The sequence below is a fragment of the Folsomia candida genome, unplaced genomic scaffold (assembly GCF_002217175.1).
Source record: "Folsomia candida strain VU population unplaced genomic scaffold, ASM221717v1 Fcan01_Sc001, whole genome shotgun sequence".
In the NCBI taxonomy this organism is placed as follows: Eukaryota; Metazoa; Arthropoda; class Collembola; order Entomobryomorpha; family Isotomidae; genus Folsomia; species Folsomia candida.
This window is the reverse complement of record NW_019091193.1, coordinates 12,470,259-12,496,558: the sequence shown is the minus strand read 5'-3', so window position 1 is coordinate 12,496,558 and position 26,300 is coordinate 12,470,259. Positions and strand designations below refer to the sequence as shown.

Genomic DNA, 26,300 nt, shown 5'->3' with positions numbered 1-26,300 from the left:
GTAACTATTTACATATGTATTATACAATTTATTTATATCTCACTAGAGTTTCTAGGAAGGAATTATTTTTAAACCCAATCGCTAAATGTTGTAGAATAAATCGTACAAAAAAACGACCGATTAATTTCTACAAACGTTTGAATTGCAAAAGAGCGTTATCGTACATATGTACATAGATACGTTTATGTGTAAGCTCAGCACTCGTAACTCGAGGGGTCCTTGCTAAAATTGGAAATTAAAATTCAAGACTACTTATGTATACTTTAATTGTATATTAAGCGAAACTATACAACGTCCGCTCTCTGCACACAAGAAACAAAGTTGAGCAATAAACATTAAAAATTTAAAATAGGCAAGCTCACACATTTAGATCGCAGTTGAGATGTAAAATAATAAAAAACTTGGACAAAAAAACAAGACAAATGCGAGCAGACGTGGTTTTGTCAAGTGCTGTACTATTACAATTTACAATGTTGGTGATGGTGGTGGAAATGTCAATGTTGGAAGCATTCATAAAGTTCTTTTTACACATTAAAAATTCTATTTGCCAACCACCACGTATCGTTTTGCTGTTTGCGTAACGCGGACGGTTTTACATAAGCTATTCTTACCTACCTGAGTCTGACATCTGCTTCAATTTCCTTGAATTTTAGTTCTGCAATAATTTCTTTATTTCTCAGTATTGTATGTCGTAAAGTCGCATAGTCAAGTGATTTTGTCTCAGAAAATGGGAGCAACGGGAATATGAGATGCTGCTCATGGAGATGATGGCATATGGCTGCACGGTTATATCCTATTTATTTATTTACGGTGTGTTGTATCATATTATTTTCCTCCTTCTTCTTCGTGTGGAGGAGACCTTCATCTGCAAAAAAATTCAAGTGTGCAATGAGTTGTAAAAACAATTAGGAAACTTAAGAAAACCATTTCAGTCGGTCTACAATCGCTAAAAAGTGTTATTTTCTAATCTATAAAAGTTATTTCCGGTATCCATTAATAACTTTTACTGTTTTATGTGTTGCATGTATTAAATATTTTAAGGATCTCATGATTTTTGTGGAAAGGTGGAAACTTTTTTTGGTGTTTGAAAGATAATGTGGAACGATTTTGTGGTTGATATACTGACGATCGAGGAGCACCTGGAAAGAAGGATCCATATTTTTCTAGGGGGATAGCAAGTATCTGTAAAATTTTGATTCTTTACGATAAAAATAAAATATCGTAGTGGTTAGTTTTCCATGATGATGATGAAATGATTCGTTCGTGGTCCGGTGAATGAGTGCTGCTGGCATGCGGTAGAATGTAATGGCTGGAGGACAAAATCTTAATTGCTGGGAGAGATAAGGTGTGGGTTATTTCTCCTTTCTAATTATAAAATGAGTTTTCTTGTTCCATGCGCAAGAATTGGGGTCATGACTTGAAACAGAAAGGACAGCTTTACAACTCGAAAGGGAGCTTAAGCTTAGAATAACAAGAAAGGTAAAAGAGACGGTTTATGTCCTCCAAGCTTTCGCGTCCACCGTTTCAGGAATGAGGGTCGCCCGAGTCCATCCAATAATGAGTGAATAGTAGGATTTGATGGGTGGATTGAGATAGAGCACATAGTATTTCAGTTGGTTGACAAGCTCAAGAAATTACCTGCACACAGTCCGCATCCAATTAAGAAGAACAAGAAGAGAGCTGCAGCTTGTTTGAGGAATTTTGTAATGAATATTATGCTCCACCAACCAAACCAAAGGAACCGAGAATAATAAAATTTAAGGTTGCTTAAAAATTGTTAAAAACAATTTACACTCGGTCACAAAAGATTCAAAATTCTTGGTTCGTTCAAGTCTCCCATTCTTTCCTCTCTGCTCTTCTATAGTTTCAGCATTCATTTGCTTTACTGCTTCTTCCCTTGTATCACAATGGGCAAGAGGAAGAATAGAAAATACTGCCCAAAGCTAAGCCAAATGTTCATACAGGTTCCTTGAATATCGGTAAATTTTATTTAATTTTTCTCTTTTCAAGAGAGACAGTTTGTAACCTGAGTTTTTGTATTAAAATCTTGTTTTGTTCCACTGGAAATTGAAAAGTGTCCCTTCTTGTTTATTGGCTTTCACGCGTTAATTTCTGAGGTGAGTTGATGTTGGTTGGGGTTTGTTTGACAAAAGTCTATGTTTGTGAGGGTCACAACGACGACGGTTTGTTTGACAAAATACCAGCCAGCAATACCAGCAAATCCAGAGAAAAAAGAGAGTTGATGGATGAGCTTGAAAGGGATTTTGGGTGGTTGCTTGCATCTGTTGGAATGGATCCTTTAAACTCGGACTTGCCTCAATTTTGAGAAAGAGACCTTTTTGAAAATTTGAAAATATTTTATAAAACCAATTATTGGGAAATTAGGTAGTACTCGATCACAAATTAATTTGTATATATTAGTTATCATATCAGAAAGGTTAAGGAATAAAAAAAAAGTAACTAGAAAGTGCATGCAGAGACTCGAAAGATCTTCGATATTATTATTGGTGAGACGGTGCCGAGCAGGCTGCCAAGTTTGAGCGTCTTACCACGTACATACATATGCAAGGTAGATATGACTTTGTGACCCAAGTTTCTTTACTGGTCGTCGTTGGGGTTAACTGCACATAAATTGTTAATGATAAGGGCTGTAGGAAGGCTGGAAAGACGGGCTGCATTCCATCTAAAAGTATGCTTGAAGAAAGGTACTCCATTCAGAATTTTAAGTCTGACCTGAGGCAAAACCGGACTCCACGGGGGCTCCTGCCTCAATCCAAAGAATGACTATTGAACAGAAGTCTTTACTTTCTGTGCTGCCTTGCCCTACCCCACGAACTTGAGAAAAGAACTCAGGTGAGTGATTGAGTTGAAGTGCACAGGGGTCCGAGAGAGAGAGAGAGTTACAACAACGGACAGAAATACCCGACCTACGTATGTGTACTGATCATCACCCGTGCATGCCTTCGTAAATAAATACACATGTAGGATTTTAAACAAATAGTCAAAAAAATTCAGCCTAAAAAAGGGGAGTAATTTTAACAAGGTTATTCATGTCATTATAAAATTTGGAGAGAGAAAATAATTTCCACCTTTGGAACAGTAAACGAGGCATGTGTACATACTTGCATATGATATTGTCATTTGTTAAACGATGCATTTACGAGGCTCTAGTGTGGTCGTCTTCTTGCATGGTGGCATGTAATCCCATTTATTTAAGAAAATGGTTGTATGCTCAATAAACGTTGCTAGCATGTTGTGTTAACGAACCGATTTCTTCATGTAAATTGCCTCATTTACAAAAAGATGGCTGATTAAATATCCAACACATTCGAATGTGACTAACTGTGTAAAGAGCTCATTTATGTCTCATAATTGAACCTTACTCGATTTTTATGCAAATTGTGCCCTGGTCTAACACAGTAAGTAAATTAATAACCACTACTTACTTACTTGCCAAAGCCAATAACTCACACACTCCAACACAATCATTTTCACATGCTGCATTACATGCTACTATGCATCCGAGCTTGGTCGAGAGGGGGCAATCAACTTGAATTATGACTCAAACTAACTCCACACCATCATCATGACGATTACTCGAACGAAAAGTAGAGAGCAACGCGAATAATGTTGTTGCTGTAGTGCATTGCGAATACACAAGCGAGTGACTGAATGAGTGATGGAATGGTAATGCAAATAATCGCCTAATTCTGTCTCTTCCCTCAGTTATAATGAATTCCTATTTGTTGATTTCTCGATAAATGCCCTCAAATTGGCCAACTGTATACATTGTCAAGAGGAAAATTTCTAATAAACAAACTTTTCCTACTATAATTACTTATCGATTTTGTAAAAAAAATGACGCAGTTTTAATAATGGAAAGTTTATTTATAAAATTAACCATTATTATTACTCTATTCAGCGTACCGATGTACCTACATGTGTGCATAAATGTAGAAGCGGAATGAGAATTATTCATGCTCCAGCACAGGAAGTCGCCCGAGATGGGAAAATTTAAAAGAAAGTTGGAAAGAAAGTTGGTCATCGGAATTGTTAGCGAGTGAGTGAGTGAGTGGTTGTGAGAAAGGTTTAAAGAGAGAGAGAGTAAGAGAAAGAGTGAGAGGAAAAAGGGGTAAAAATATATCTGATGACGATTGTTAGCTGGAGGAGGAGGAGATGATGGCAGGAAAGAATTGGCAGTCTGAGACAAAGGTTTGGAGCGATATAAATTGGAGGGGTTTTCTTTTGGAAATTTATGCAAGTGTGAATCGTTAGGGTGAAGCGAGTCGTGGTGGTAAGTAAGTAAGTGGGGGGAGGGGTATGGTGGTTGCCTGGCTGGTGAAGAGTAGTGAGCGAAAGAGTCGGAGGGAACAAAAATTGTCTTTTTGCTGCTGAAGGCGCATGCTAAACTAACTTGTGCCGTCTATTAGTTCGCTCCACCCGATTGTGTCGCGCAAATCGGAGCAAGTTTTTATCGCTGTGTCGTTTGTTCTTGCACCGATTCGGAGTGGCTATTTGCTTCGTTGACGTCGGTGTTTTATAAATCAATAGTGAAAATGAAGGAATTTTCCCGTGTCTTCTCTTTTCGTCCCAAAGATTCCCGGAATGCAAACTTGATGACTTTTAGCATTCAGATGGAGCAAAAAGAAGAAGAAGAAGTGTACATACAGACGTACAAAGTAGTGAGCAGCAGTAGCTCCTTCTTCTTCTTCTGCTGCTTCCTCTTTGTTGCCGAGGATGTATGGGTTTGCATGAATGTGTGTATGTTGCATGTATGTATGTATGCATACTCTGTCGTAGTACCCACCACTCCTGGTCCTAGTTAGTCGGGATTTGTGAAATGAGGGAGACGTGGGGTGAGACGGCCCTACTACCCGGGTAGCAGAGGAGACCACACCACCTCACACGCAGTGCATACGAGCCAATGGTCCTCCCCATTCCCACTATACCCGGTTCTTGCCTCTCCAATCTCCGTTGCTTTCTTTCCTGCTCATTTCTCTCTCTTTCTCCGCTAATACTAACTACTCGCACACACATACATACGTTTACTACCGCGTATCTTAGTGAGTCCCTTTCTTTCTCTGCAACTTTCCCTGAATTTCATTATTACTTGAAGAGCGGCAGGAGGATCCACGGAGCTCAGTCAGTTTAAGCGACGCACACGCTCTCCTGCTCGCAGACTCCGTCGTCGTCCTCGTCGCCGCAGATTTGCTCCTTTGCCATCGTGGTGGGTGTGCTCCAATAATTAATTACTCGCCACTCATTAAGCGTCTGCTCAGTTCCCTCCTTCCCAAGACTAAGACTTCCTTCTCCTCGCTCTCCTTTCCTCCCCAATCGTCCTCCCGAGTGAATCAAAAACTGGGTTTCCCTGTGTGCGTGAATGTGTGTGCTTCTTACGTTTCTCAACTCTTTGGACTACAAGTAATCTATTTTATTCCCAACTTGGATAACAACTAATAGAACAATTATACATTGTCACTGCTTACGAGACTTGTACTACGGACGGAATTGTATGTATGTATGCGAGCATTGAATGTGAAGGTGCAGGTAGTAGTCTCAAAAAAATTGTAACAAAAACTCAGATTTGCATCATCATGAGCCCCATTCATCGCTTCCACTCGACAGCAGTTTTAATTGTTCACTTCCAGTGTTGGTGGTGGTGTCGGTGTTTCTTTAATGATTAATGCCGTGTACGAGTACAAAAGCTTTTTTTACACCACACGTTTTTTCCACTGTTCAAATTTGAAACCTCCTCCTGTCCAAAGTTGGGTGGGATGTACGGTGTTCAATATTGTGACAAAATTTACGCCATCGCTACCTACTCTCATTACTGGTCACTACGGATGGATTATTTCGCACGCCGTCTATCTTCCAATGGTATTAAGACACTATTTTTCATTTCTAATTATAAATTATTTAATTAAAAAAACATTGACAATAGTTGAGAAAATATGGCGACATTTTGATCTGGTTGACTCACTGACCCGGCGACAGATTGCAAAATAAAATTTTTGAGTGTGACACTGGATTTTATACCGCACATAAAAATGTAAGTTGAGCAAATCGTAGGGAAAGTCATCCTCCGTAGTAGTGTTGACGAATCACTATTGTCAGAGTGGTGGTGGTTGTTGCAGAGCGAAATGCAGGTCTGTCGTGTGAGGAGGCATGACCAGGAAGGACTTTGAAATAGAAAAAGTGCGGCCGAGTGGCGAAGGAAGAAAGAGGAGCAAGTTTTGAAGTAGGTTATTGGTGGTGGTGTGGAACTCAATGAAATCGAGGAGCGAGAGTTGGTGGGTGCGAAGAATGTCCGAGGAAGGGCTATTAGCGAGAAGGGGGTAATTTGCTCAAAGAAGTATCTGACAAGACACGTTGTTCACTTGACTCACTCGAGGACTTGTCGGACGGAGGAGGAAGTCGGTCTTGTTCTACGGATTGTGCAGTAATGGCTTTCTTCTCGCTCTCTTAAAGGGTTTATTTCGCTCGCCCTTCTCCTTGTCGCCCTCGTCGGAGATTAGAAAAACACATTTTCACAATCACTAACACTACTTCCACTTCTTCTACGTACCTCCCGACACCAACAACAACAAGTCGACCCATTTGCTCGTGTGTCCTGTTTCAAAGAACAAATTATATGCCTTCCAGTTGGTGGCAATTTTATTACTTTTTAAGGCCAAGCTGGGTTTCGGGATTCTTTCCTCTGAAATGAGAGCTTATCTGGAATAAAAACATGTATTGTTGCGATGCTGGTTAGTTTGCAAGTAATTTTGCACAGGAGGCTTACCGCCACAATGAAGTACGAAACCTTGGCATGATGATGGTCGTCGTAGTGGAATAGTAATTATATTTGGTTGGAGTCCTTTCGATGTCGTACTACGTTCGAGTGATGGCAAACCCTTGAAATTAGCCCTTTTTTGAACAGTGCACATAAATATACGGAACAGAAACTAATAATAAAAGGCTTCTTCCCCATCCATCCATCCATCCGTCTCATCTCCACCACTCGTTTGCCTTTGCTTTCCCCTTTGGCTTTAACCACGATTGATTATAAAATACATGCGGCATCCAACTAGTCTCACCCCAGCTCCCTTCCTGTCTGCACCGACAATTCTCTCGATCCTCCTCTTGTGCAACAGCTAAATTTTCAAAATTAAGCTTTACTACCACCACAAATCCTCCCTTCAAAACTTGAGTCATTCCGAATTTATAAATATTTGTGCATTACTGAAATTCAGTTCCTAATAACTCTAGCTCAGACGTAATAGGTTATTTACATAAGTGCAACATCTACATTATATATCAGTAGCATTACATATTTAGCAAGCTCTTAAGCCAGAAGGGTCGTGTATTTATGGTGCAATTTATTTGTATATTTTATTTGTGATGTACATACATGTGTATTTTGTAACGAGTCAAAATCAGACTGGAAATCAATTTTGCAAAGATTTTTTTGCAAATAATCTTGGCAGCGGTAATACAGGTGTGGTATGTTGAGATTTACTGGAGTCATGTCACTTTGGTCGTGCGTAATCGTGGCTGGAGAAAAAAATGTATGTGATGGGTTGCTGAGTGTTTGGGAAGGTTTGTTGGAATACGTGAAGAAATAAAAGTTCAAAAATTCATGTGATTTGAGAAGTAAGTGCAAGTGTGGTCAAATGTGAAGAGAAAAGAGCTTTGCGTCTCGTTTTCAGTGATTCCCAAGAATCGGATATTTTATTATTATGGGAACGGTAGTTCAACTGGTCCATTTGCATCCATTCGCTCGATATCATGGAAAATGGATTCCCTGTGAGAACAGAGCATGACCGATTTGTTGTGTTACTCGCTGGGTTTTTACACAAGTATGCGAATTGAGTTTTTATTGAATTTCTTACCCTAACCGCTACTCATAAATGACATTAACTATTATAACTTTATTTCCGACGAGTATGTATATGCATACATTTTGGCTTCCCTCTTTGCTGCCTTTTTATACGACGCCATCCATGCTCTCTTTCAATCTCGTTCACACGTTATCGATTTCCTATTGGTTTCGTTGAGACGGATATTCACTGAGGAGAGAGAGAGAGTCATGTGTCTCCCTATGTGAGTGTATAATATGCATATGTAGGTGCCATGCATAGGCCTTTGCATCTCACTTTCTTGCTCGATCTTATTACTTACTTAAACTTTTGAGACATCATCATCGTTCAAAATAACTGGCTGCAGAAATGTGAAATACAGAGCGAATGACTTGGAGATTTATGGTGGGGAATAAAATTTCATCTGATATTACTATTATTGGTCTCGGTAATAACAAGCATGTCTTATCAGCCTCGCAATTTATTAATATTATTATTATACGCAAATTATCGACATAATTTAGCTGACTCATAATAATAATAATGGAGGCAGTAGTAATTTATAGATATGCATCATTTGCTACTTTGTTAATTATCTCTCCTTTATCCTTTATTTATCGTCCAGCATTGAGAGCATACATTTTGCGAAGGAGCTGAAGTTGAGCCTTTCGCCATAATTCGATAAACTAATGGCTGTAGAAAGTCATGTTCGTGTCTTATTTACTGTCTCTGTGTCGCCAATCTTTCATATTGATCAACTCAGCAATAATTGTATGGAGATTGTTGTTGTTGATGATGCTGGCAGTGGTGCAATGGAAATGAATGGTCGAATAATTAGGGAAGTTTGGTTCAAGACGTAGACAAAATATGTACATACGACGAGGAATACATTAGTTTAATCATCGAGTTGCGGTCACAATAATAAGTAAGATGGCTTTTTATGGCACAATGTTCATGCCCCACTAATGAGTCACATTGCACGATATTTGACTTGCTTTGATTAATCCGTCAAAATATCTTCCCAATTTATTTATTTTCCATACTATTGGTCATGCTGGGGTAAATTATAGGAGAAAATTCTGGTAAATTTTAGTCATTAACAATATTGATTTTATATAAAAATTAAGCAAAGTAAAGGAGAGTTGAACCCACACCCATCTTTTTGAACATCGTCTCACTTGCCCCAAGCAAAATCTCACCTCTTTCTAAACTAGTTTTTATCCGTCTTAATGAGAAGACTAAATGAAATGAGCTGGCGAATGATGATTCAGCTGTCGAACGAGCAAAGGGAAATCTGAATAGAAGACACAGCATTTAAATAATCTATTAGACGAGTGAGTAGTACGTATTACATAACATTCGTTCTCTTATTCTTCTTCTTCCTCGCCTGGGTCGCTCGCTCGCTTGGTCGAGATTACTTGCTCGTTGAGATGAGATCTTGATCAATTTATTTGGCTGTATCACTCTCTCGTCGTCGTAGAAGAAGAATAATGAAGCTGTTGGGCTGAGGCTCCTGCCTATGTCGATGAATGTCTCCACTCCAAATTCAAATGCAGTTAATGAGCATAGTTAAACTTGGCTTCCCTGCCGGATTTGACGACGAGAAGATCAAGATAATATTGCATCTTTCCCGGTTTAATTAAATTGATATATTCCATTAGCTTATTGCCATCGTTATACATACTGCATCGTAGGTTAGGTATGGAAGAGTTTGGTAGGTGGGTTCAGGTTGTTGGTCTGGTTGCACTTTGTCAGGAGGGCAGATAGCGAAGCAATGAGGGCTGAAGCATTCATTTAAAAGTCATATTACAACAGATTTGTTACAACAGGCCCAAGAAGAAGAAGTCGTGATCAGTTTAATGGAATTGACATTAGGCGTATACACCCACTCGTCTTAATTTCTTTTGGACTCCTTTTTATACCTAATGAGTTGATCCCCAACTTTGCCATGTGCTGTTATGAATATGCATGAGCCGTCGTATTAATTTCTTGCTTCAAATCAATCGCAATCTTAATGTGTATCATATTATTGACATACAAACGCAGAATACAGTATTATTTGCAAGACTATTGCTCGTAATGGCTGTTGAAAAGGCCATAATCCTAATTTTGGGGTATTTTAGTGTATCAGACACAAACACACAAAAAAATGGAAATTGTCAACTGTATGGATTGCTAACTGTATAGTAACTAATTTAGGAGGGCATGTTTTTCTATTGACAAGCTACCTTTGGTTTCACGTCAGTTGCCCCACCCTTTTATAATTTTTTCGCAATTTAATTGCTTCACAACGACGCTGTTGAGAACAGAAATCAAGATGACGAAAAGGACGAGGATGAGTTGTTGCATGTGTGTTCGGCTAAAACTAATTATTTCAAGGATGCCAAACCACTTTAGTCTCTTATTAATCCAGTTGTTAGTTAGTGTGGTAGCTAAATGTTAATTTATATACGGCTACATACATATACAGACGTAGAAAGAGATGAAATAAAATGGTTTCCTCGTCATTTAATAGAGCTGCTCCACTCTCAAGTTTTTATATGCACATACATATATTCGAAATGATTGTGCACAGCGCACATTTGACTTAATTATTTGTCAATTAAGTAGCAGTAAATAACTAGAAATTTCTAATGCTGCAGCAGCTGTGCACCTAATGTTTTTGTCTGATGTGCCGCTTCAGGTTTGGTTCAAGTGAGAATCGTCGTGGACAATCCGGAAAGGTGCAGCTCCATTTCTTTTTCGGGTCGTGACTGTTGGGGTTATCTTGATGGCGCTTGAGATTTGCAATTAGCGTGAACTTCGCTCCACAGACGGTACAAATAAAATTGGGGTCAGAATGTGAAGCCATGTGAATTTTGAGATGGGACGCACTTGGAAACTTCTGATTGCAGATGCTGCAGTTTACTCCTCCGGTTGTTCCATGCATGGTTATCATGTGATAATCGAGATGTTGCTTGAGTCTGAAAGAAGCGGAGCAGTTGCTGCATTTATAGAGTCGATCTTCTGAGTGAGTCTTCTTGTGGGTCGAGAGGTTAGACCTGGTAGCAAAACTTTTACCGCATCCTTCTACGTCACAGACATAAGGGCGGACTCCAGTGTGGGTGTTGTTGTGCGCCACAAGTTCACAGCGCTGTATGAACGATTTGTCGCAGATGCTGCAGGGGTACTGCTTCACTCCTTTGTGTCGCTGAAGATGTTGATGAAAGGTGTTCCACCAGCTAAAACTTTTGTTACAGTGACAACATTTGTATGGCTTGGCTTTGGTATGAACGACTAAATGTGCATTAAGATTGGATTTGTGTTTGAAACATTTTTTGCAGCTGCTACAAACGAAGGGAAATTTTGCTGAGTGAACTCGGAGGTGATTTTTCAGATTTCCGAAACTTGATGAAATCTTTCCACAAATATGGCAGTCCAGCCTCAGCTTCTGACTCTTCCTAGGCGCTGCGTCACAATCGTCCAACCCCAAATCTTCAGCTGACTTCCTTTCTCCCCTCTGAAAAAATTTGGTCTCTTTGGGACGTACGTAGGAACTGCTCCAAAATCCAGTCTTCGGGTCACCTATTTCGGAAATTGGCTCGTGGGTGATAGGATGGATGAGTCCTTTTGAAATTGCTGTAGCGGTGAGACGACTTTTACGGGGACCAGCGAAAACTTCAACTTGCTGCAGCAGCACTCCTTCGTCCTTCACCGGGGTTAGTGGGACTTGACACTGCGTCGTGACGTCATACACGGTGGCGTGTCGGAAAGTTTGTTCTGCCTGTATGAGACGATCTCGGCAATCTGGTTTCATGTTGGCGTAGATGGAAGGGTACAAATCCTTTATTGTCTGTAGTAGCTGCAACAATAAATAACCTAATTTAGTTGAGTTTTATTAAAATATTATCAGCTGCTGATTATTTGCTTACCGAGTCAATATCCGTATTAGTAGCTGCCTTCACCACCTCCAAACACTTCACGACTCCAATACCGGGCACACCTCCATAAAAATCGTTCCCTCTCAGCAGTGCCATCTTCAACACAACATCTTGTGTGTACTCCTCGTCGGGAATTCCAAGAGCGAGAGGAATATCCTCCGCCGAGTTGAAAAAGTAACCCCAGCCACGCTCGTCACAGTCAAAGAATATCTGCAACAGAAAAGAATAAATACACAATTAGAGAAGTTACATATTTTTACACACTAATTATTGCCGCAGCGGCATCACAATCAAAACTTACATTTCGACAACCATAGACCGCAAAATCAGAGTCACTAGAAGCGATAATGTCGACATCATTCACGCGGAGGGAGTAGACTCCCTGTGAATCCATTTCATAGAGACTGACTTGGTATGGAATGTCCAGGCGCTGCGCCAGTTTGACGAGGACAGAACGGTAGTCGGACGAGATGACCTTGTACTGAGCCATTGTTCTGAGCCATCCGTCATCATCCTTGCGTTGCCTATGATATTTCAGCTGCTGCTTGAGCCTTGCTTGGCGTCTCTTCTGCTGAGTTTCGTACTTGGCAGGGAGATTGTCGCCGTCGATGAAGAGGACGGGGCGGACACCGTAACGAATCATTTTTTTAAGGAGCAGCTCCATCCCAGAGATCACGAGGTCGGTAGGGTCACCATTTGCTGCGGCAGCGTCAACGCTATAAACACTTTTGCAAAAAAATCCCGTCCCGTCCAATCCAACTCTCCACCCCTTGAACTCGCTGATGTGACGGGGGTCGTTTCGCAGACCCAAAAGAGCGAAAAAACCCCCAACTCCCATAGTCAAGTTGGCAACAACACAGGTAAATAAATAAATCGGAGCAAGAAACGCAGTAACTTTAAAATAATTGATTCGAAACTTTTAGAACAAAATATAATAACTTGTCAAAGAAGTAGAGATAGCTAAAAAATGATAGAAAATATGAAATGTATTTGAGGGGATGCAAGTCTAATATTGTTTGCTAAACAAGATGAGACTTGTTTTTTTTATAAAACTACAAGAAATCTCATGTTGCCCCAATCATGTGTGCCGCAACGGCTGAAATGGATTTGTTGATTAATTAGTCTTAGTGTCAGCAGTACAATTAGACTTGTGTGATTTTCTGCCTTGATAACGTTTGCTATATTTTGGTTTATCTCATTAATATTTTTATCATCCCACCATCTCATTTCGTATTATTTCGCATTATTTCGCATTACTGCTCATTATCTTTAATTGCTGGGCTGAAATTGCCGCGATGAGTAGGCCAAATTATGGATGTATCAACAATAAAAATGCCACTTAAAACAATTAGTAATAACTAATGTTGTAGGACGATTCGTTAGCTTTTTGTTAATGGAGCCTTTAACTTGTTTGAATGCAAAGGCGGGGAGTTTTTTTCATGAAAAAAAAATTGAAAACCACAATTCAGTTGATTCATGAAACAAAAAACAACACAGATTTATATTAGAAATGAAGTTTTAAAATAAAATACAAAGTGATATTGGGATCGTTCGTGGAAAATAATTGCACGTATTTTTGCTTGGGAGGGATTTCTTTCTCGGTCACGACTCAGGAAGCAGGGTTATAGAATAAGACATTAATGGCGAGTTATATTTGTACATGCGAGTAAAAAGATGATGGGGAAAGTGAAGTCAAAAGTGTGCCCGTCCTCAAATATTATATACGGCATTGCACAGGAAGGATGGTCGGGATGCGACTTGTTATGACGATGATGAAGTTTTTTTTGAAAGTGCACGAGTAGTAGTGGTGGTGGTGCGGTAGAAAAAGGGTTGCATGAATGGTGAAAAAGTCCGAATATTAGTAGAGTTCACTTGTTATACTTGCTTGTGTTCTTTTCTTATGAGTTAAAAATGAAGTTGGCTTTGACGCTCGGTTGGTAAAATGGTAAAAACACGGGACATGATCTACTCGAAGTAAATTCCAAGTAAATAAGACTTTGCCTTTTTACGTACTTTTTACTACGTCGAGAGAGAGAGAGGGATAAGGATACTGACTGAGTCAGTTACATGCCGACTACTTGCCGTATGCATCACATTATTATTATGATGGTTTTGTAAGAAGGAGACTTCATTGGAACACTCTGGAGCTTCATGGTTTCCTCGTATGCATATTTGATGTGTTCCTTGGGTAATCTTGCACACTACACGACGACGCAGCCAGTCGAGGAAATGCACACACTTCCATCTCATCATTATTATGAAGTCTTTTACCAGCTCCCTCTCCACTCTCCCCCCAAAAAATTTCTCTCTAGATTATTCTCCTGAAAAACTTCATCTCCAATTTCTCTGCAATACTTTGATCCTTTCGTTACCTTAACTGCTAACCCCTTGTGTCACTCTACCCACACTTTATATTTCTCTCTGTGAAGTGAGGACTTTCATTCCATCGATCGATCATGCAAAGATCTCTGTTCGAGGCTGAAATGTTCTAAAAAATATCAAATCTTTGAGTGCATATGGACGAATTTTGTTGTTATCCTAATAAAATTCTAATAAATAAGTTTGCTTCCGGAAATAATATCACAGGATCACATTGACAGAAATCCAATTGTGATATTTTCAAGTATAGATTAATTTGAGCGATATTGGTAGTCATTAATCAAACAAAAGTTTGAAATCAGTCATTTTTCACAAGCACGCAAGTCCTAAAAATATCTTTTTTGAAGGCGATATTAACTCGGTCGTCATACTCGTACATAAGTATTAAAAAGCACTGTAAGCCTTGTTAATGAACAATCTTTTCCTCATGTACGTCAAATGTAGGATGCACAATATGTACAATAGTTGTTGTATCCTGCTCCAAGTATCTGCTGGGCTTAGGAGCGTGAAGAAGAAGAGAAGAAGCGTGTCATTTCGAGCAAGATATTAAAAGCAAAGTTGAACAACACATGCTAAAAGATGAGTCTGTTGATGGACGGACGAGATAATTTTGTCGGTGTCATTTACTTAATAGACTTTTTTAATTAGACAGTTGTCATTTGGATGAAAGGAAGTTGAGCTAATCCTTCATTTACGAGTAATACACACTATTTCAATCACTCTTCTTCTTCTTTTTGCTCGTGGTCGTCACCGACGACGACGACGACGAGACGACGGACAGCTTCTGTGCAAGTAAACCAACGAGGGTGTAATCCTAACTCATTGTCAAATTATACCACACACAGATTTGCAACTCGTACATTACAAAGTAAAAAAAAATCTGTGCTTAACTCGTCCGCATTAAAATAATATTTTGTTAGTTAAAAGCGAAACAGATTTTGTACATCATTGTTTCTCATTTCAGCTAAACCACACAATTAGAGCTACAACAACAGATCCAATTGGGGCTTGCAGATATTTTATTACCATGTAGTTTTTCACTTTATGTATGTATGTGGTTCAGGCAGACGGCAAACTATGGTGGTGACGAAATGGTTTGATGATGAGCGTCATGTCAAATTAAAATTAAGCTCATGTCTGCGTGGTTGGTTATATGTGTGTCCTTTGCCGCATTGCCTTGTGCTAATAGACTGAGTAGTAATTATGAGTTTTTAAACTGAACTATAAAGTAAATGAATGTATGTAGATGAGTGTTGAATTTGACTTTGATTGAATTGATGAACAGACAGCAGAGGACATTGTGTATGCGCAATAAACATGCAATAATATAAATACATGTATGTAAGAATAATGTGCAAAGTTTTGTGCCACATTTGGATCACGATCATTCATTTTATAAGCTCAACTAGAGTTAATATGACCAAAAAAATAATTATAGAAACAGTATTTAAATTGGAAAAAGATTATCCTTCATATCCGCTTCAAATGGTCCACCTCATTTCCATTTAGTAGGCAGGCATACGCGTTTAAGCTACACAAAATGGGTTAACTTGATGTATTATTAGATTATTGACATGCGTTTTAATAAATGCACAATTTTATTTTTAAAAATTTCTAATCACATTTTCATAATCAAAATTATACATGTCTACGTATCCCCAAGTGACATGTAAAGCATACGAGAATTGGACAAGTGAAAAATCATGCTTCATTTAAATGGATAAATGTTGTGCACAAGTCGTCATGATCGTAGTCATCGTGGAGGGTACAGAATAGGGTTCTTTCATTTTTAGTACGAAACAGAAGCATTTAGTGGAGAACAAAGCAGAGGTTCATTTGTCACAAAGTGCTCCGAATGTGTCATTGTCTTTTGGCAAGCTTCTGTTGAGTGGGGTCCATAAATTCAATGGATAACGTGCATATGTACACCTAGTTCTGGTGTGTGCGGAATGTTGAGAGAATTGTGTTTGGAAGTATATTTACATGTAGATAGATAGATACACGCACTAATGATGCACACGACATTTGTAGTATGGAAATATTGTGGTCGTTTGTTTTACTACCATTCACTAAAAGTTGGTTGCTTTTGATTGGATTCAGTTTTGTTAGTATTATGATACGAGAGAACAAAAGTGTGTCCACGCAGTTCGGGTCGAACAAGGGCATTCATGATGAAAGATATCATCACCATCATCGTCATCATGAGCCAGATCAATTTATTATTCAAACTTCTATGAATGACTAAATAGTTTCTGCAAATGTTATTAATGTGGAAAAGCCAAGACCCCTCCTCTAAAATCCTAACAAACAAACGCCGGCATCCTATGCATGCATACACGAATGAATAGTCTCAGCACGTTAATTACATTACAATTACAATATGCAACCACGGGGCTTGGAGTTGGGAAGCCGACATGCTTCCATTCAAATTGAAATTAACAACCGGTGTGTGCTTTACTTTTATTGTTTCGAAAACTTTGCATGGTTCGGTCCAAAATACAATGGGCAGAGACTATCAATATGCAACCAGCACTGTGAGCAGCAGCAACAGCAGCAGCAGGTTTATTTCATATCTCTCCACTTTCTTTGTTCACTCTTTCTCTACTCACTTTCAAAGTTGAACCTGTTGTGCTCAAGTTTTAGGAGCAGATTAATTGTATTTTTTTTACTGTCGTTTCATGTGCTTGGATTTTATCTTATCTGAAAGAAATAATGCACACGTATGTTTAAAGAGTCACCAAAGCACAGGCAAAGCATATTTGATGGTAATTGTCGTAATTGTTTCCATCTGGACGCTGTGTGTTTATTTTTATCTGAAAATAAACCAGGAGCTGTGGCTTATTCTTTTGGTGAATTGCTGGTTGGTGGTAAAGGAATAAGCCGAGTCTGGAGACGTAAAGTAAACGGAGACGTGAAAGGCAATTAAGTGTAGAATTGATGGTAAAAAATACACTCATTAAGCCTACCTTCATGAACACTTTTTGTTCCTGTAAAAACTCGGCTTCCGGTGATTAATTCTTCTGGCCAATGACATCAGAATAAAAATGGTTGGATGGTAACTTTGGTTAAATTCAGTGATTTGGTTTGGAATATGAGAGACGGTGCACAGTGTGGCACATTCGTTTGGTTCGGCCAAAATTCCCTGAAAGAAACTTCCCTCCCTTCCTTCCAAAATTCCCTTGATTCTTTTTGTACAAGGAACCTTTCTCCCTGATTGGCGTTTGTTACTTTCAAAATTCAAATTCCCTTCACTCAATTTGCAACTGAATTGATACTGTGAAGTTTTTTTTATTTATAGCTATTAAGGGGATTTAGAAAAACATTATTAGCTTGATCCCTGAGCCTTTAAACATCCGGGTAGGTATGCAAAAAAATCATGGAAATTTTCTTCAAGAAATTTTGCCAGGATAGAATGATTCTTGCCGCACTGTGCACGGTGGTTTGCTACCTACATGTGGTATAAGGATAGTATGCATAAGGAGAGGTGGTGGTGCAATACCGTGCCATCATTGAAAGTAATGACTTAATGTAATAACAACATTAGTTCATCTCACTAATAGAGACAGGTTGGTATTACCACAAGATACAAGATAGCACAGATTGGCTGATACACGAAAAGTCACTGTTTTACTATTCTATCCTCCAGCCACAACTGATGCTGGTCGCGGATCTCTTAAAATTTATTATAACATTCATTACCCTTCAAATGTACATCCTTTTACTCGTCCACACCATGCCAGATAATTGCTTTGGATTGCTGTAGACCGTGCTGGTAGAGGTGGTGGTGGCTGGCTGGCTGGTTTCTTGTTCACTAAACTCATGCTCATCTGACGTGGCCACGCTAATTTTTCCTAAAGTATGACGATGGAAATCTTGAGCGAGCAAATTAGTTTTAGTGGAGATAAAAGATTTCCAATTGGATACAGCCTTTTTATGCACTTTGCAAACTCGTTCAACTCTCCAATAGCAGTAGATTAGTCTCATCCACAATAGCAGCAGTAGTCTCATCCAATGTACTCATTTAGAGTAGGCAGTAGCAGTGCAAGCAATCTCAGTCTGTCTCAACTCAAGTTCATCCTTTCATGAAATATTTTGGTGAGATTTTATTGAGGCTGAACACATGATTGGCTTAAGGAATTATGGCGACTCTTTCTGCTTAAGCCTTCCTTTTAATAATAATGTCGCCATTTTGAGGATTGGCCTCCTTCATCTTATCATTGTTTTTGCAAAAATCTTTGCATTTTATGATAGATATTCGGCATACACCGTTTGTAAATCCTTTTCATGAGAGAGATCCATTGTGCTTGAGTGATTTAAAAGCATTAAAAATTTTTGATACTGACAAATTAAGGCGAATTGCAAAGATGCCACGTAGGCTGCTGATCTAAATTAGAGAGGAGTATTTTACCTCATCATAGTGATTTGTTTTGTTGTTGGTGGTGGCGACGAACATTGAGCTTCAGCGTATATATAACCCATGTAAAGCCAGACAAAGCTAATATTTCTTTGTATGTAGTTGTTTGTGTGAATGAGCTCTAAAATGCTCTCGATCCTGGTTTTGTCGACAAGGGGAAAGAAAACTCATGTTGTTCGTGTTGTTTTTCCAACACACATAAATATGCAGTATGCTAGGCAGGCTCTGACAAAGTTGTTTCGTAAAACTTTTTATTTATTTAATGAACACTTTTGCCAACCCATCTAACGATAAGTTTAGAGTTGACTATGGTTGGATTATTGCTCAATAATAATTATACAACTGGATCCAGTATGGATTTTGTAGTTGGTCGGGGAATATAATTTGTGTACACATAGATTGCATATATGTATGTACATACATATAGATACATAGTAATGAAATGGACGATTGGATTGCAAATTTCTCGATTTTTCCTATTTTCCTACTTTCACGACCAATAGTTTGATGCCGCTTGATGATAAATGTTTTGGAGGGTAAATTCTGTAATAATAAACTTGCAGAATGAAAAAAATTGAGTCGGTATAGGATTACATAATTATTGGCTTATTATTATTCCAGGGTAAAATGCTTTTGTTTCACATGAATTTCAATAAAAATTCCCTCCAATAGTTGAGTTTGTATGTATTTTAGGCCAATCAGTTTCAATCACTCGTATAATATACATTATTTCTTGATAGATTTAAATACAATTTCCTTGCAATTTTTTTGAAATACAGTTGTTTGAAAATTAACTCATGATTGAAAGTTGATTGCTTAGGATGTCTGCATACTATTGATTTTATGCATCCTCGTATCAATTTAGATCAATTCAGAGTGCATAATAAAATTGATCTGGAAATTACTTGATTGAATGAATTCTTCCATGTATTCACTTTCCCATCAAGCGAGGCTGAAATAAATAATCGATGAATCGGAACTATCCAACAAATTGGAACTTTTAACAGACGAAAAAGTCATTTATGTGAACCCAAATTGGGATTTTACGCGCAATGACATTATACATGAGAAGCTGGGTGTGTGTGCATAGGGACAATTATTAATATTATTTTACGTTTCTTGTGCATTTAGTTTTTTATGCGTCCAAATAAATAAAGGAATAGCAAGTTGGTCGACTTTTGTCCTTTTTTTAATTTGTGGAGACGGCGACGAACATTAGAACGGACGAGGGTGATACATTATTGGAAGGGGCAGCAGTTGGGAAATAGTTTGGATCGTAGGATCGTTGCGGAACAAAGCACATGACGACGTGGGTTTTGCTATCAGTAAAAAAATCGGTGGCACTTGCTCTTTTCGGTAGTTGGGAAAGTAGTTGGCATACATATATCTTTCAATTAAATGGCCGTCGTAAAGATAATGAAATCAAACCCAACATTTGGGTGCTTTTGTAAAAAAAGAGCCCTGATATATTTATATTCCATGGTCTTCTATTGGCTATAGATATATGAGTGAGAAGGGTAAAAATGTCATGGATTGGGTTTAAAATTAAATGATTTTTAAACATGGGTTGGGATTTGGAAATTGTGAAGCCGTTACAGATACATAGATTGCGACATACATAGATTGGATTTATGCGAATCCCATCATGGGGTTTATTTGCTTTTTACATCTCTTTTAAAATGAAAAAAGGTTCACTGTTTCATGGAATAGTGTTCTCCTGCGACGCGTGGATGGATGGATGGATGTAGTGTATAAAATAAAAAATGAGCCCATAAATCAAGCAGATTGGTGATTACAATTTCATACCGAATTATCTAACGTAGTTTTTTTACTTGTGATTTTCAGAAACTGAGACCTTAATAAGTAAGAATACTAAGATGGATAAGTAAAAGTGATCTGCTACAACGGACCGAGGAGGAGATGATGGCAACTACCCTGCTGCTGGAATCGCGTCACTCAGGCTAGGTCACTCTGGTCATGGAAGCATTTGTTGCAAAAGCACAGGGCGATGAATCTCAGCTATCCTCAGCAACCTCTTTAGAGTCAAATTCGTTTAGTAGTTCGTGTCGCTCATTGGGGAACACTAACAACGCCAAAGGTAAAGCCACCTTCTCCCTCTTGCCACACCATCATGCGTCAGATTTGTCGAGGAGGGAGTTGGACAATGGAATCCACTACTGGAAGTATCTAACAGGAGATTCGGCTACAAATATAATGGTTCCACAAGAGCCGAGCATGGCTGACGGAGTACGAAAAACTCCCTCACCTTCTGGCACCTCTGCCGTGGTGGCTGATGACTCACCGGCCTCTGCGACACGGTCCAACTTGACTGAGACTTGCAGTAAAGAGTTACCTGGTGGTGGTACTGGTGGGGTTCTGGAAACTGGTCCCACTGATGAAACTAGTAATAATAACAGTACACAAAAGTCTCCTTGTGAAGAGTCCCCCCGACAAACCCCCACGACCACCACGAGTAGTACCACCAATATGAATAACAACAACAAGCGGATACCCGTCGACACGCAGTCTGGTGGAGGATCCGACGTGGAGAGATTTGATGGGAAAATAGTCTACAATCCTGATGGGTCTGCATACATAATCGAGGACAGTGAATTAAGCGAAGACGATGGAAGTTTGATGGATGTCCCCCATTTAGAAGGTTGCATTGTTGATGGGCGTGGGATGAGTTTGTCGCAGATCCCAGCCATTCCCCAAATCGCAAATGCATTCTATGTATCGCGCAACCCCGCATTGTACAACGCTCTGTATGGGCAAGCGTACTCAAGTCTACTACAGGACAAGAAGATAGTTCCTGAAATACCAATTATGCACAGCTACAGGGTGTAAGTAACCATGCTTTTTTACTAACTCGTCATTTTGCATAAATTATGCTCATAAGTTTTTGCTGCATTATTTTTGGGAGAAAGTAGACTTTCACCACAATCAAAACGCATAGGCCGTTATTTTATATTTCACGCTGGCTTTTATTTTGAATTTCGATTTTACGCATTTTTCATCACATTGAAATTGCATATCCTGTTTATTCTCCAGTTACACAATTCGTGATAAAAGTGGTGATACAAGCGTATTGGACGAGGATGACGAGGATGACCATGATATTGATGGCACCACCAGCAGTAGTAGAAAGAAAAGGGCCAGCATCGTTAGCAGTGAGGGTGGTTTGAGGATAAACGGGACTAGTGATAAGGACAACAACAAGACTTGCTCCTCTTCGGAGTGTTCCTCTGTTCCTGTAAAACCCATTCTCATGTGCTTTATTTGTAAACTGTCCTTTGGTTACACCAAGTCATTTATCGCTCATGCCATGGGAGATCACAATTTGATACTCATCGATCAAGAAAAAGATGTTCTCAATCAGAGGAATGTGTCAGCAATCATCCAGCCCGTCGGGAAAAACAAGGACCCGACAATATCATTTCTTGAGCCAACGACAACCAACCGAGGGGCACCAGCAGCATCAGCAGCAGGTGTCAACAATATCATTCAGTCAGTTCCTATTCAAAGCCGTGCACTTCACCCGTCGTCGCAGCAGCAAAGTTCATGCTCAGCGACGACAACTTCTCAGTCACTCTTGTTCCGATCCAATTCCACGAACCACTCTGATGACAACATTAAGTCCTCCCCCATCAACTCTCCTGATCACCTACTTTCTTCACCTCCAACCCCCCGGATGAGCAATTCCGGTGGGGGCGGGGGTGGGATGGATCTCACCAGGAAGAGTCCTGCCAGTGGTAGAAGTAGTGCTAGTCCTGCGCCCAGTTCCACGCCAAACTCTGCTTCCATTCTCAACAACAACCTGAGCCCTTCCGGCTCTCAAATGTCAATGGGCAATGCTGTTGGTGGCCCCCCAAACTTCATTACCGGCACCACCATCGGCGTCTGTCCGGAGCATTTGAATGGGAGACCAAGTGGCGCAGACTGCTCTAAATGCGAAATGATTCTCAACTCTTCCAGAATGGGAGCATTAGGAAATCTGCATACAAGGAATTCCTGTAAAACGTTGAAATGCCCAAAGTGAGACTAAATTCTGGGGACATTAATAATGGGTCTGTCTTGACTGTAGGATAATTTGAGTATGCTAGAATTTACCAATACTAAACCTGGATACCTACAAATATTCTCGTTGTTGAGAAATATCTCAACTGTATTTTATGATAAAATTTTTATCGTACACAACCCTTTATGCATACCAAAACGATCCAACCCTCAAGACGGCTTTATTAATATCCTTCGTTACAAATCTTTAAATCCCAATAATAATTAATTATAAAAATGCAAATTACTAACTCAAACTATTTCTTTATGCCCAAGGTGTAATTGGCACTATAAATATGAGGTCAGTGATTGAAATAGGTTATAAATTAAAACGGTTATGCGGAGCAGAGCACAAGATAATATTTTTTTTGCATTTTCAGGAAACACTATCCATACATCTTAAGGTATTAAATTTGTGTAAAAAAAGTCCACTCTTCTTGTTCAAACTTTAGCTTACGATACATATGATTATTTCAGGAAAAACATCCAGAAACTGAGACCTCTTGCATTTATTGTGTTGCTGGTCAGGCTCATCCAAGACTTGCAAGAGGAGAAACATATACTTGTGGTTATAAGCCGTACAGGTGTGAAGTTTGCAATTATTCAACAACTACCAAAGGCAACCTGAGGTAAAAATTCGTGCACAATTCTGCGTAATATTTCTCTTTACAGTTTTAACGCCTTGAATTAATTAATAACTTAATTTTGTCTTCTTTGGGGAGTGTAGTATCCACATGCAATCAGATAAACATCTCAGTTGAGCCCTTTTTTACATATAAAATTGCATTTAATACTGAGTTAAAGACATTTTTAAAGCTTAATTTTATTTATTTGTAGATAACATGCAAGAACTACAAAACGGGGGTGTTCCGCCACCAGAGTCATTAGTTCAGCAGACGACTGTGCCCTCACATCCTCATCATCCTCATTCTCACAAAAATATGTCAGGGATGAGCCCTTCTGCAGCGTCAAATAATTCAGCCCCACCATCGTCTACAAATCCGAAACCGAAACCCACATTCCGTTGTGACGTATGCAACTATGAAACAAGTAAGAGTTCTCATATCACTATTGCGCAAAGGCAGGATGATTTGACCTCTAACCTTTGAGCCCGATTTTCAGATGTAGCTCGAAACCTCCGAATTCATATGACATCAGAGAAGGTTAGTGTCACACCCGCAAAAAATTTTGCATTTACATACGTACGCACGTTCATAGTATAAGGCTTGACTTTCTCTTTAGCACACTCATAACATGATGGTATTGCAACAAAACGTGAAGCATATGCAGCATCTGAGTGCCCTTCAGCAGGCGCAGAACCCCTTTGACCCTGCGAGCTTGCTTCAGTTTCACCCACAGCTACAAATGGGTGGATCCGGCGGAGATAAGTCAACACCTCATGCGGAAGCTGCTCTAGCAGACATGGCTTACAATCAAGCCTTACTTATCCAAATGATGACGGGTGGTCAGATGCCTCCTCACATTCCACCCGAACTTGCCCCCCACATGGATCTCGGGCTTAACCCAGGTTAGCAATGATTTACATGTTTGTCGATTAACCAAATCGCACGTGCATAGTACTGCATAGTATGGTGCTTACATATGTATGAATTTCCTATTCAGACACCATGGAACCACCCCCTGATCCCCCAGATCCGAATCCGTTACACATTTTCCAGTGCTGTGTTTGCTCCGTGTATTCCACCGACAGTTTAGAATCCCTTTCTCACCATCTCTCTCAGGACAGGACAAAGTTTGGAGAACAAGAAGTCTTAGTCTTAGTGGCAGGGAATTATCGCTGTCGGCTATGCAACTACCAGGTAAAACTTTACACCACTAACTTGTCCAATGACAATACCTGCAAATAATACTTCAAAATAACAAATATATTTGCAGTCAAATCTCAAAGCCAACTTTCAACTACATTGCAAGACAGATAAGCATATTCAACGACTTCAACACGTGAACCACGTCAAGGAAGGGGGAGTTCGAAACGAATGGAAGCTAAAATACTTGAGCATGTCGAATCCAGTACAGCTTCGATGCAATACGTGCGACTTTTATTCAAACTCGTTTAATAAAGTCAGCGTCCACTCGACTCACCAGCGTCATGAAATATCAGTCTTGATTTTCCGTCATATTCAGTCCGTGGAAGTGAGTATCAATGACGATGCTAGAATTTACGCTTGTGCTCTCTGTGGATTCACAACTCGAGTCAAGCTACAACTTCTGCAACACACAAGGTGCGAATTTACATATAATCCGTAATTATTAACTGAAGAAACGTGATGCAAATAAAAATATGTAATAACTATCGCAAATGATTTGACAGGTCGTTGAAGCATTTGCAGCTTGAACAATTGCACTGTTTGCAAAGGAGAGCTGAAGGGAAGGATGGCCAGCCAGATTTGGCTCAAGTCTTCCGTGTCTTGGAGGCACCAGATTCCGACTCTTCTGGTCACAATAATCATTCCTCTGGCTCGGCTGACGTATCACCAAATTATTATGACGATCAAGGTAAGCACAATTTTTACCGAATCTAAAAAGCATAAATGTTTTTGCCCGTCTCATAATTCCCATACACATATGCAACATATGTACATAAGGCATCATCTTTGCTATATTTTATTGCTCGCATATGTAACTGTAATTACCACCAGGTCCATGGCATGCATTAATTTATCCTATCTATGTAGCTGTTTCTTCATTTTCCTTCTTGGTCCCACGCACAACGGGAGATAATGCTAATTCAAGTGAGAAAGTGACGTGCACTTTTCAAGTCCAGTCACAACAATATGAACATGATCACTCATCGTTTACAAAGACAAGGAGCACCTTCTTATTAGTTTTGGTCCATGTAATGCAGTTGCATAAATATGTAGTGGAATGATTATGATTATATTTTGAAGTGAATAACTACAGGCAGGTTGGAATGACCTGGATGGCGTGTTCTGTAAATGATGAGTAATTCGTGGGAACAAGTTTTATTAGGCGGCCGAATAGTAAGAGTAATTAATGCCTTTAATTAACGAATCTGTTTGCTAGCCTTCCATCCATCCATCTACATTCTCTCATCTTTTCTGTGCATCGCATCGGTTTCATTTTTATTGGGGTACAAATTAGTGCCTTCAATGTTCCGTTCAACAACCATGTAACCAGTCGACCCGAGTATATGTATATGTACATAGGTACATATGTACGAAAGTGTTGCGTGCATGTACATTCATACTCATCGAGGAGAGGTTCATTATTTATTTTAATTACCACCACCTGAAAAATTTCTTCACGGGCTCGTTAATTATGTCGTTTATCATTCATTTGATATTTTATACTATGACCGACAAGGGAACCTTAAGTGCTGTCCCATCTCGATTTCCCTTCGGATAGTCTTAACTGATAGATAATTTAGTGCATTTTAAAGTTTGTCATAGAACATACGGTACAAAATCAGGTTTTCAGGAAATATTTGGCGAGAGCGGCATCGAAACGTGCAATTTTTCCAATGCTTTTAACATAGATTACAGCCTTTGGAATGATGAAATGAAGTTTATAAATTATATACCCGTCTATAATTTCATGCTGATCACCAATATGCAAAAAAACGATCCAAACACTTGGCATTTTATTCAAATTGCGAAAATCTGGAAAATTTTCTGAATTTGAATTTCGTCGTTTTTTGGAATTTCAACATAA

General features: G+C 39.3%; 2 protein-coding genes across 6 annotated transcripts in view; one reads left to right on the top strand and one right to left on the bottom strand.

Moving 5' to 3' along the window:
• LOC110863253 (zinc finger homeobox protein 4) overlaps positions 1 to 26,300 on the top strand; it is a 135,111-nt gene that overhangs the window by 37,238 nt on the left and 71,573 nt on the right. For 3 of the 5 annotated variants that reach the window (XM_035846325.1, XM_035846326.1, XM_035846330.1), the window contains 12 exons: positions 20,397 to 21,394; positions 21,603 to 22,586; positions 22,884 to 22,908; positions 22,988 to 23,011; positions 23,085 to 23,236; positions 23,335 to 23,363; positions 23,445 to 23,657; positions 23,730 to 23,770; positions 23,850 to 24,135; positions 24,231 to 24,427; positions 24,504 to 24,850; positions 24,940 to 25,124. In XM_035846325.1, coding sequence (XP_035702218.1) covers positions 20,529 to 21,394; positions 21,603 to 22,586; positions 22,884 to 22,908; positions 22,988 to 23,011; positions 23,085 to 23,236; positions 23,335 to 23,363; positions 23,445 to 23,657; positions 23,730 to 23,770; positions 23,850 to 24,135; positions 24,231 to 24,427; positions 24,504 to 24,850; positions 24,940 to 25,124 — 3,349 coding nt within the window. In that variant the 5' untranslated portion in view covers positions 20,397 to 20,528. Of the gene's footprint in view, positions 1 to 5,113; positions 5,878 to 12,496; positions 12,619 to 20,396; positions 21,395 to 21,602; positions 22,587 to 22,883; positions 22,909 to 22,987; positions 23,012 to 23,084; positions 23,237 to 23,334; positions 23,364 to 23,444; positions 23,658 to 23,729; positions 23,771 to 23,849; positions 24,136 to 24,230; positions 24,428 to 24,503; positions 24,851 to 24,939; positions 25,125 to 26,300 lie in introns of those variants that run through there. The other 2 variants (XM_035846327.1, XM_035846328.1) reach the window with 2 other exon arrangements.
• LOC118437654 (zinc finger protein 578-like) lies at positions 9,222 to 12,596 on the bottom strand. Its single transcript, XM_035856865.1, has 3 exons — positions 12,060 to 12,596; positions 11,750 to 11,968; positions 9,222 to 11,679 (listed from the first exon to the last, which is right to left on the bottom strand). Exons 1-3 carry the CDS (start codon positions 12,594 to 12,596, stop codon positions 10,492 to 10,494), a joined length of 1,944 nt encoding a protein of 647 aa, XP_035712758.1. The 3' UTR covers positions 9,222 to 10,491.

Coding starts and splice junctions, on each gene's coding strand:
- LOC118437654 (XM_035856865.1), bottom strand. CDS start 12,596: ATGGGAGTTGGGGGTTTTTTCGCTCTTTTGGGTCTGCGAAACGACCCC. Junction 11,969..12,059: donor CGGTCTATGGTTGTCGAAAT/GTAAGTTTTGAT, acceptor TTTCTGTTGCAG/ATATTCTTTGACTGTGACGA. Junction 11,680..11,749: donor CTAATACGGATATTGACTCG/GTAAGCAAATAA, acceptor TTATTGTTGCAG/CTACTACAGACAATAAAGGA.